The sequence below is a fragment of the Geotrypetes seraphini genome, chromosome 1, assembly GCF_902459505.1.
Source record: "Geotrypetes seraphini chromosome 1, aGeoSer1.1, whole genome shotgun sequence".
Lineage (NCBI taxonomy): Eukaryota > Metazoa > Chordata > Amphibia > Gymnophiona > Dermophiidae > Geotrypetes > Geotrypetes seraphini.
The window spans coordinates 21,920,604-21,932,836 of record NC_047084.1 but is presented as its reverse complement, the minus strand read 5'-3'; the positions used below and the strand labels follow the sequence as shown (position 1 = coordinate 21,932,836).

At 43.0% G+C, this 12,233-nt stretch overlaps 1 protein-coding gene across 3 annotated transcripts in view; it reads right to left on the bottom strand.

Annotated features, from left to right (window-relative positions):
• NAIP (NLR family apoptosis inhibitory protein) overlaps positions 1 to 12,233 on the bottom strand; it is an 85,590-nt gene that overhangs the window by 24,357 nt on the left and 49,000 nt on the right. For all 3 annotated transcript variants that reach the window (XM_033928796.1, XM_033928884.1, XM_033928723.1), the window contains 2 exons: positions 5,611 to 7,713; positions 72 to 242 (listed from right to left, as the gene is read on the bottom strand). In XM_033928796.1, coding sequence (XP_033784687.1) covers positions 72 to 242; positions 5,611 to 7,713 — 2,274 coding nt within the window. The remainder of the gene's footprint in view (positions 1 to 71; positions 243 to 5,610; positions 7,714 to 12,233) is intronic.

Sequence of the window (12,233 nt, the reverse complement as noted above, 5' to 3'; positions counted from 1 at the left end):
CCATTCTCTTGGACACAATGGACATGAATTAAATAGGCTTTAACCAACAGACATGAGTGGATACTTCTTACCTAGTTTGGAAGAATCATATACTAAGTTAGCATTATCGATAATAAGCCTTTCCATCTTCTGAAGATTCTTTAAATTATTGGGTATTTTATCAAACACTCGCTGCTCTCCAGACATCGAAAAGGATAGTTCTTTCAAGTGGCTGTATTTGTCCAGGTTTGAGAACAGGTGTACTGAAAAGCAGGGCAAAGCACAGAAAATTATTGCAGGATGCACTATAAAAAAAAATTTGCGTGACAGAAACTGAAAGCAACATCCTCAATGTTTTGTTTTTTTTGGCAGAAATATGATTACTTTTAGGCAGCAATGCAGCATTAAAGTGCTTTTCCCATACATTCTGGGTAATATGGTCCTTAATGTTATGTATAGAAATTTGATGCAATTTTGGGAGGCAGACATTATGGTAAGAAGCTTTGAATAGTATTGGGCTCTTTTGCATAAAACAGTCAAATGTCATGCACTATAGGCTCTATGGTGTTGTGACTGAAGTCACAGAAAATACTATGCATCCCTGCATATTAAGCTTCTCCTTCAGAGTCTAAAGACCATATACTTTCCTTTCCAGGTGTACAAATTAACAATTATTTAAAATAAATTTAAGAAGAGTGCTGCCAAAATGGCATCACGAGTGATTGGTACCAATATGTTCTAGATACATTTTTTTAATTTCTGAAGAGCTTTTACATGTTGTTCAATTTAACACTACCCTTAACGTTAGCGAGTATCACCCTTTCTCCAGTAAGAGACAACTAGGGATCTTCTCTGTTACCTGATTGACGTATGAGGGTGGTTTGAAAAGACTGGTAAAAAAGGCAAGTTAAATAACTAAGAGGGGCATAATTAAAAAAAAGTCTAAGTCCCCTTTTGGCCTAAGGCCTTAAACGTTGAAAGTAGAAGAAGGGAAAATGTCCATTATCAAAAAAAACATCCAAAAGGAGGTTTTTTTTAATAATGACCTGCTACTACATTCAGCTGTTTAAACGCCCAGACCACCACTACGTCTAAACTTATACCATATAATCAACCTAAAAAAAGCCTAAGCCTCAAACGTCTAAAACAAGAGCTTTTAGGCGAAGGAGGAGCCAGTCCTTCGCCTAAAAGCTGGATTCTGTAACCGGTGTCTGTCAAAAACAACACCGTTTCAGTCAGAATCCACCCCCCCCCCCCCCGACGACATCAGGGCAAGAGGGAGCCCAACCCTCTTGCCCCTCAGCACCCCCGGTAATAGCGATGGGTACATGCGCAGAATAAATGCAAAAAAACAAATAAAACCCACTCCAACAAATCGAGCAGCCAAAATCAAGCAGCCCCCCCACCCGACACCTCACCCCAGGCAGTGGGAGAGATGCCCACTCCATCCTGCCACCAAGCAATGCACCCCCTTCCCCGACACCCCCCGCAGCAGAAGAGATGATAGAGACGTTTAAATACCTAAGTGGCATAAATACACATGAGGCAAGTCTCTTTCAGTTGAAAAGAAACAGTGAAAAAAAGCGTGGGGCAGGCACATGGGATCTCTTGGGGAGAGGAGGAGGTAGTGGATGCTGTGGATGGGCATGCTGGCCACCATCATGTTTCTATGAGCTGCTCTGCATGATTTGTTATCAAAGTACCTCATTAATGGCATATTTAAAACTTTTGTGCCATGCAGACATTATATGAAAGTTTATTAGTATGAAGTGACATCACAAAAATGCATTATGCATGATAATTAGCAAGAGATGCCTCAGATTTGGTATGTTGGTGAATTTCCAGGTAATTCACACAATTTTTCATGCAAGGTTCACTTTTGTGAATTCATTTCACACTTTTGTACACGATGGAAAATGGGCAAATTAGACTGAGCTCGAGGTTTTCATTTATTGTAATATTCTGCCTTTTTGCTTCCAGGGCAGACTATTGAAATGGTGCCAAAGCTTAAGGGTTTCTACAATGCTAAGAATTCTTCAGGGGAGCTGAAGGATTTGAGATCTATCTGTGCTCTTGCTGTTAGGCAACAGTCCCTGAAAATATATGGTTTGTTTCAGGTTTTGTTGTAACAATTCAGGCAATAAGAACATAACATAAGAATAGTCTTACTGAGCCAGACCAATGGTTCATCAAGCCCAGTAGCCTGTTCTCCCGGTGGCCAATCCAGGTCACTAGTACCTGGCCAAAACCCAAGGTGTAGCAATATTCCATGCTACCAATACAGGGCAAGCAGTGGCTTCCCCCATGTCTTTCTTCCAGAAACTTGTCCAAACTTTTCTTAAAACCAGCTTATCATCTAATGCAGTGTATCGTAAACTGTGTGCCGTGGCATACTAGTGTGCCACAGCGAGATTCCGGGTGTGCCGTGAGACGCCGGCACCAGCACATCCTATAGGCAGTCAGACAGTGCCGACACTTCTCCTCTTCAATGGCACCTCCCCACACCTCTCTTCACCCCCCCCCCCTACACATACTGGCGTACCAATTTCAGAGTCAGCATCGTCGACATCCACGCATGCCCAGAGGCCCTTGAGCCACAGCCCTAAGTTTAGAGCTGTGGCTTGAAAAAGTTTGTGAGACACTGGCCTGATGAAATACTCATGAGATAGGAAAACAAATTGATTTTTACCAGCTAATTTTTCAGTGCAATAATAAAACAGTAAAAAAGTGATTCTCACTGAATACCAACCAAATATAACAAAAATAAATAAAGAAACATGTGGTGGCAGCACATCTACAAATTGTGCAAGAAGTATCACAGACTAAGGGGGTTTAGTTATCAAAATGCATTAGAACACTAACCTGTATTATTTGTCCCTTAACAGGTGCTAAAAGGCTCTAACACTGGTTGTGATTCTATAACATAGTTATTTAGGTCATTCTGCATTATATCAAAATGAAATGCAAAACATACAAATGCATGTAAAGCAGCTTATTACTATGCACATAATGTGACTTATGGCTTGGATCGGGTGCACACTGCAAACTGCATTATAGCCAGTAAAATAGTTCACCTCTTGGAAGCATCATCCTGGCAAACTATGGCCCACTGAAGCTGGCCTGAGGGTTGGCTTAAGCAATGAACCAGGTAAGGCTCTGTCTAGGGTGCTGGTGCTAAGGCGTGCCGAATGCCCAAGCCCATGATGCCCATAGCCTGCACATTAAAGGAGCCAGCACCATTCAGTAATAGAGGTTGCCAGAGTGCCTCCACCAATCTTTTTATGCCCCTTCCCAAATCAAGGACTTTCCATAGTGGTACCCCAATGAGAAACCCCCCTCCTTTGTGGCCAACCACTCACCCTAAAGTTTCCTTTTCCCAAACAAAGACCCTCCCAAAACAGTGAACCCCCTCACCAGGCTCCCCCACCACTCCAAAAGGCTCCCCATCCTCAAAACCTATCTTAATAAAATCCTTGGTGTCTAGTGATCCGCACAGGAGTGATCCCATCACTCCTGCCTGTGTTGGACCATTTATCCAAACTGTCACCAATGACCCCCCCTAGCGATAGTCCTACGAGGTTACTGCACTGGGAGGTGTGTGTGTGTATGGGGGGGGATGGTAAACTTTCAAGATATGGGTTGGCTACTGCTTGCCATGGATCAGTAGCATGGAATGTTGCTACTCTTTGGGTTTTGGCCAGGTACTAGTGACCTGGATTGGCCACCATGAGAATGGGCTACTGGGCTTGATGGACCTTTGCTCTGACCCAATAAGGCTTTTCTTATGTTCTTATGTAGGGACCTTTGAGTTGGAGAGGCCCAGTTGGAGTAACACTATGGAGCGGCCTTGATTTGGGAGGGGTGCGGCAAAAAGGGGCTTCTTGCTTGAGGTCGTTCTGGCCACCACAATTACTTAGGGATGCTAGCTCTTTTAGCTTTTGTGGCCTGGGAGCATTGGGCTGCAGCTTGGCAGTCCTATACACTAGGATCAATGGAACAGCACTGCTTGTGAGGCGGCTCATAAATAGCTTCATTATTTTGCCACAGGAATCCACAACCAGTGGTACCACAAGTTATGACTCCCTATGGTAAGCCCATGTGTGATAAGTTTATGAAAAAATTAAATCCATATGCATGTTTCGTCCTCCAGCCCAATATTCAGCCAGCAGCGGTCAGCATTTATGGGTCAGCAGCAGCTTTATTCCTGGATAACGCTTTTGCAGTTAAGTGCAATATTCAGCTCTTAGGCTACCTTTTATCAAGCCACGTTAGGATTTTTTTTTATCAACGGCCGCTGCAATAAAATCTCCAACAATCATAGGATAATCTAAGAGTGCTGGAGCTTTTACTGCAGTGGCTGGAGATAACCTCCCCCCCCCTAATGTGGCTTGATAAAAGGGGACATGATCGAAACATTCAAGGTACTGAAGGGGATAGATTTAGTAGACAAGGACAGGTTGTTCACCCTCTCCTAGGTAGAGAGAACAGGAGGGCACTCTCTATAGTTGAAAGGGGATAGATTCGGTACAAACGTAAGGAAGTTCTTCTTCACCCAGAGAGTGGTGGAGAGCTGGAACGTTCTTCCGGAGTCTGTCATAGGGGAAAACACCCTCCAGGGATTCAAGGCAAAGCTAGATAAGTTCCTGCTGAACATGGACGTACACAGGTAGGGCTAGTCTCAATTGGGCGCTGGTCTTTGACTGGAGGGCTGCCGCGTGAGTGGACTGCTGGGCATGATGGGCCACTGGTCTGACCCAGCAGCGGCAATACTTAAGTTCTTACATAAGTTGGACACCACATAAAGATAAGACAGCTTTATCTTTATGTTGCCCATTTTATACGGTTATCGTATGTGTTTAAGTGCTGAAAACTGGCACTTAATGGCACATGTGCCATCTCTGCCCCTGAGCTGCCCACAAATTAGCCGGTTTCTTTCGCTGCTTTTATGAAACTCTTTAAAACATGGCTTTTTCATATTCAGTACTTGGTCACTATTTCACAATTTCATCTCTTCACTCTCAGTCATTTCTCTTTTTCTACTCTCTCTTGAGCTTTTAGTTTGTAAACTGCCTTATGCCATTTCTCAACTGGCAATATATCATGACTATGTAAACCAAATAAATTTAAAAATAAATATTCAGCGGCACAATCTGGTTAAGTGCTGCTGAATATTTATGGTTAGGCCTGGACAAGCGATTTAAATGGCTAGGAGTCTCTCCAGGATATTTAAGTGAATTTGAAAATCAGGCACAATATTTTTTTGTAAGACACGATATTGATTGATTGATTGATGTATATGCTCTTATTTATATTGTGGTGTCTAAATGCTTTTGTTTCCTATACATGTTTTAATGTTTATTATTATAATTCTATTTTACCTCTCATGCAGTCTAAGGGCAAAATGTGCCCATGTTAGCTTCTAATTTTTTAATAAACTCCCATTTTGAGTTAGGACATATTGCATTGGTGGTCTTTGGACTATTTTATTATCCAGCCTCTATTTTCCTATATGTTTTGCATACATTTTATTACAATTAGCTTGTTTGGTTTTATTTGTAAAAAGCCTAAGAAGACAATAACAAAACAGAAAACCTCTAAATGTTACTTCCTGTGTCCAATAGTTTCACATACCTGGAAGTTGTTCAGATTTTAGACTCATAAAGGCAAGAGATTCTAGTGATGACATGGCGAGTAGCAGCTCTTGCTCCATGGTACTTAATTCAGTATTGCAAAGGCTGCACTTGGTGAAGGATGTGCTATGCTGTTCGATCACCAGTCTGATACTTTCCACAAATCCACTACTGTTATTCAGGCACAATGCAATGCGATCAGAAACAGACAACACTGCTGCTAGGTTTATCAGGACATTTTGGTTTGCTGTGTCGATGTTTACTGCTTCAATGATCAGAAGTGCAGTTCTGTCGCTTAGTTGGGCAGACTCAAATGGGCTGATCTCCGGAAAAGTATGTACCGGTAAATAAGCTTCATATTCCACCTTCTCTATATCATCTTGGAAGAGCTGAAATGCTGAAGAGTAATCCTGGTCAACAGCTGGGACCCCCAATCTGTCATAGCAATCAAGAACCATGGAATGATTAATTTTTGCTCTTTCCCTATTCCCTTTTATAATCAACGTCAACCTGTCCAGTAAGGGGAAGCTTTCTGGATGCTCAATTAAAAATCTTAATATAGTATCATTCTGTAGTGATGACAAGTCAAAAGTAAGTGCTTTTCCCATGAGAAACTGCAAGATTATGGGAGTACACACATTGACAGTCTGGCTTGTATAAGCTGAATTTATTGCAAAGTTCAGCAACAGATGAATCACAAATGAAAGAAACTCTTCTTGATTGATCTTAATCAAAACTAAGAGCTGCTGCTCTATCACAGCTAGCTCTGGATGCTGCTGTAAATAAGCATTATTCTCTGAATGGCACTCAAACGACCTTTTGCTCTTAATTAAGCTGAAGAGATGGTTGATTATTATAGGAACTGCCTTAGAAGAAGTCTGGCAAGTATAGTTCAAAAAGTAATGAAAATGGCAGGCCGCTTTCAAAAATGTGTCAACTTGTTGTAGGTAATGAAATCCCTGCCCTCGCTCTTCTTGCACGTCAGACTCAAGGAGCTCACCCAACCTTTTCCCTGCAAGGAATTCCTGGAATGAGGGGTGAAAGAAACTATAGACCGGATGAAGTCTTTGGGTGGTAAATTTGCTCAGAAGTCCCAGTCTGAGAGCATCAGCTTCGTTAACAGTTGCATCAATGAGATGCTCCTCAGTGAAATCAAAGCATGACCCAAACAGACCTCTTAATGCAAGCTCAGCACATGAGGATAGCAAAGCTTTCAATTTCTGGCCTTCCTCTGGAAATCTCAGTGTGTTGTATAGCAAATATGCCTTAAAAAGAGCCGTTTCACTGAACAAATCAGCACTTGGGTATTGAATCCAAAATGTGCAGAGGGCAATGGCAAAGAGAGGGGTTTTCAAGGAAGCCTGAAAAGTTTTAGACTTTGCCAATTCCACAAACAATTTTTCCACTACAGAGATGTTATGTGAAAATAGATTTTGATACATATAAACACTGCTATACAATGGGAACTCCCTAATGCCTAGAACTGTCTTTGCATACTGACGCACCTGGCCGCTCCTATCAGTGCGTACTGCAACAACCAAACACAGTCTGTTCAAGTGATTCTTTCGCATCAGCTCTTCTATGGCACTGGGAACTGAGCCCACTTCACTGAAGTCATCCAAAAGGAACAAGACCTGATTCTTTAATTGATGGATTATGTCCTTCAGGGTCAGGTCAGTTAATGGTAGGGAAGGCTCTGCCAGCTGTTTACAGATGATCTCAGCCAGACTCTGTTCACGATCTGTGGACTTAAGAGAAAGATAAAACACAAGGCTGAACCTGCTCAATATGGGACACCCTGAGGCCCAAAGAATCGCAATCTTCCTGAGCAGCGCCGTCTTTCCACAGCCTGCTTCCCCTTCTAACATAGTGATGAAGCTCAAGTTTGCAAGAACCTCAGGTAGTGTGAGCTGCTGCACAGGCTGGTTTCTGGTGTCCTTAGAGACAATGGAAATGTCTGCATAGAGGGTTTTCAGATCAATGGCAACATGTGAAGATTCACCAAAGGAACCTAGTTTCCTGAACTTATTATCTTTGTATATCCTTATCAGGTGATCATGCAAATGCTTTGCTTCTCCAAGCCACTGTTTACCAAGGGATACACCTGCAAATAAAAAAAGCAACAGAATAAAATAAATGCACACATGTCAGGAGTATCACATAAAAAGGTTCACCTCTGTGCCAACCAGTCAATTTCTGATACTTAGCTAATCACAGCATAACTTGACTGAGCAACATGATGTGGCAGATGTGTCGCAACTGGCCATCTTTCTGTTTCCATTTCATTTCATTTACCCGTATTTTTTTGGACTATAAGACGCACCTACCTGTAGAGGAGGAAAAACCAACAAAAAAAAATTTGGTACAAAATTTTTTTCTTGGTTTTTCCTCCTCTACACGTAGGTGCGTCTGGTGATATGAGGAAGCTTTAGGGACATTGGGGGGGGGGGAGATGCAGGGGGCTGTATATGAGATGCTTTAGGGACATGTGGGTGATGCAGGAGCATGCATCAGGGCAGTGTCTGAGCACTGGAAATGCAGAGGTTTGTGGCTTTAGAGCTGAGTATTTCAAGAGAGTGAAGGGCTTTCTGCGGCCTATGTTACTTGCTGCTGGCTTCCCTCTATAAAGAAGGTCCCTGTGCTTCAGGGCCTCAGACCTCCCCCCCCTTCGTGCTATGAGCACCATGACACTCCCCCCACCCAGCCCAGTGAAGCATCCCATCCCCCTTGCTGCTGCAGAGCCTAGTCAGCCGTGCTCTGAGGAGGGGGAGGCCATGGCATCCCCATCATTCACTGTTGTAGTAGGAGTATACCTTCTTCTTCCCTCTGCCCTGATTGTATGGCATGGAGCCAGCGGAGGAGCAACGAGTTGGTGGTGGAGTGCGGGAACGGATGTGGAGAGGGGGTGGGGCTGGGCTCTAGGAGCAAACTTATCCCGCGGCTGTGGGCGGAGCTCTGGACCAGAGACTAATGGTGGAACAGGAAGAGCGGGGAGTGCACAAAAAGAAACAAGCATTGGTGCGGGGTACTAGATGGGAGAGGCGGGGCTGTGTGGATCCTAGCTGAGGAAGGGGCGGGGCTACAAAGCGTGAGAAAGCAGTGTGTGTGCTGCTGCCATAAAGAACAGCGTGGGACCAGGCAGGTGGCGCACTCTACATCAAGAAAGGGCAGTCATCCAGTGAGGGAGGGGCAAGAAGCATGGAAAACTCCTGCTAAGACCGCGCTGGACCACCGGAATTTACAAAAAGGTACTGGGGCGGGTGTTTAAAAAAAAAAAACTGTATTCAGTACATAAGATGCGCCCCCTTTACCTCCCCATTTCTGGGGGTGGAAAAAGTGCGTCTTATGGTCCGAAAAAATATGGTATTCGTGCATCCTGATTTTGTGATTGTCTTTTACAAATACTGCCCAAGGCGGTTTGCTTTTCAATACTGCCAACAGAAATCTGAAATACTTCCCAGGGTTACAGCCACTATTACTCCTGGAGGAATTCCACTGTCTCTCTCTCTCTCTCTGTCTTCCTCCCACTACTACTACCAAGTATAGAATTATGGTACATGGTTTGAAACACCACCTGTATTCTGGAGATTTTTATGCAAGTGGGGCTCAGCATATCACAATCTCTGGTGTAAGGGGATAGAGCTTAGTAGGTGGTGTGGATAGACAGAATGGACAGGCCACAAACCTGATATTCAGTCAATAACAGCAACTGACCACTTAAATAGCATTTAACTATTTGTTTATATTCAGCGGGGGATAACCAGTTCACACGATATAGCCAATTAGTACCATTATTCAGGACTGGGTTTAGCAGTTAAATAGGGTATGTAAATAGCAGTCCTATCTTTAATTTCAAGGGAAATAACCAGTTAATGAGGAATACTGGCTTAACCAGTTAAATTCTAGAAGCCAAAAATGAAAACCAATTCAATGCCAATCACTGGATACAGTATGTGAATTTCCAAGTTCAGAGGCCGGCAGCAAACTTTAACTATGCTGCCTGCCGCCAGCTGAATACTGTCCTCATGGTCTTAATCTATTTTTGTTTTCTATATTTCTATCTTTAAAATTATGATCACAAACATGATTATTTTTTAACTGAATTTTTGTGATCAAGGAATATAATCTGTCTATAGGAATGTGATGGATTGTATAGGAAGTTGCTGCTACCCCATTATCGAACAACAGTTAATTAGATATAAGTAATGTCCAGTTTCATCTTTACCTTCTTTAGGTAAGGTCTTAGAAAAGGTAATATTATCACAGTTATTGGATTTTGTAGAAAGGATGACTTAGTAGATAGTTATCAGTTTGGATTTGGGATTTGACAGATAAATTTTTTTTAGTCTTGTTGCATGTGGGGGCTACTTATTTTAGGACCAAATCTTTTCCAGAGAAAGGAAATTGGTAAAACTAGAGAATATAATTTGAGGTTGAAGGGTGGTAGACTTAAGAGTAATGTTAGGAAATTCTTTTTCAGAGAGGGTGGTGGAAGCCTGGAATACTCTCAAGGGAGGTGGTGGAGAGGAAAACGGTGTCGGAATTCAAAAAAGTATGGGATGCACACAGAGGATCTCTAACTAGAATATGAATGGGCAAACTTTCAGTCTGAATCCCACAAAGGAAACACAGAAACATGATGGCAAATAAAGGCCAAATGGCCCATCCAGTCTGCCCATCCGCAGTAACCATTATCTCTTCCTCTCTCTCTCTAGGACTCTAAGAGATTCCACATGCGTATCCTAGGCTTTCTTGATTTCAGATACAGTCTCTGTCTCCACTACCTCTTTCGGGAGACTGTTCCACGCATCTATCACCCTTTCTGTAAAAAAGTATTTCCTTAGATTACTCCTGAGCCTATCACTTCTTTACTTCATCCTTTGCCCTCTCATTCCAGCTTCCTTTCAAATGAGACTCGACTCATGTGCATTTACATCATGTAGGTAAGTAGGCAGGCAAGCTGGAGTAAACTTCAATGGCAACTCCAGTAGTTGGAACCTAAAGACAGTACTGGGTGGACTTCTAAGATCTGTGGCCCAGAAGAAACAAAATTAAAAAAACACAATTCAATCATGAAATTGTAATGCATGTAGTTACAGGGCAGACTGGATGGAACATTCAGATCTTTATCTGCCGTCATTTACTATCAAAAGCCATTATTAAGATGGACTTAGGGAAATCCGCTGCTTTTTCATAAGTTAAGAAGCATAAAATCTGTTTTACTCCTTGGGACCTTGCCAGGTACTTGTGACCTGAGTTGGCCATTGTTGGAAACAGGATACTGGGCGTGATAACCTTCAGTCGTCTGTCCCAATAAATCCCAGTAATGGCAACTCTTATGTTCTTATATAAATCTACATCAGGAATCATGGTTCAGTGAAAGATCATGGGCTTCATATTAATTTCAAAACAAGGGGGAGCTAGCTGCGCAACAGTAAGGTAACAGCTAGCGGAAATCAACTTCCAGTTAAAAGGTATTAGGTACAGAAAGCACCCCTAGGCCATCTTGCTGTTAAATAGCTCATGGAGGGATGGACTTCTGAAACAGCAAGGAAGCAGAATAGTTGGTGCCCTATTACTCATGAATTGTTAGTATCCATTATGGCCTCCTTGGAAGGGGTTCGCTTTGATAAATCTTAGGTATTGCTATTCAAGTGTGCATTCTCACTAACCTTCTTTCCTGGCCTCTGTGTCAGCGAGTTAGGTCCCCCCTCCCCCCCATAACGCTCAGATAGCTCTCACTGGGCTCTTAGCTAGCAACACAGGTATTAAAAAGGGCAAATTATACATCAACATAATGTAGGTAAAAAACTGAACAAAGGGTAAAAGGAAGGATCACTACGCTAGGCAGATTACAGGGGAGTATCATATGCCTAGTGCAGAACTTGAACAACTACTGTATTTGGATAGTCAACCTAATAACCCTTTCTGTTTATTAGTTCACAAAAATAATCGTCCCTTAACCCGCTATTAATTTACAACAATACTATAAAAAGTTTTGGTGGTTAGGGCTTGGGGGTCAGGCATTCAGCACACACTCCTTTAGAATTGGTGCTGTGATGACTGCCAGTCAGCTAGGCCTATAGAGAGCAAATTATGACATTAGGTAGACAAGAGATCTGACAGATACAAGATATACGACAGACCGGAATTATGCTAAGTATCATCTCCCACTGTGCTCATTCCTCCATCCTGTGCTTCTTCCGTGCAAGTGCTAGCATCAAAAATTAATGGTCCCCTGCTACATTGTAGGTACTTTTGTGAGCCTAGGGAGGTGTGTAGGTCCGCGAAAGCTCACACAAGGCTACTCCCATGGAGGGTGACCTAAGGAATCTGGCCAATCGGAGTCTTAGGCCACTCCCACTGCGTCCCAGAATGCACTGGGAGGGAGGCCTAAGATTCTGGTTGACCCAGGGGGCAGGACTGGGGCGGGGTTAGGGCGGAATTGGGGCAGAACTGGGACATGTTGGGGCGGGGATGGGTGGAACTGGGCAGGCCTGGGGGGCGGGTCTAGGGATCTGGATTTTCCAAAAGGAAAATATGGTAACCCTACTACCAACAAATTGAATGTACAGTGTTTTTCCTAGCACCTATAAGTAACTGCCCACTCTAATAATTTACAGT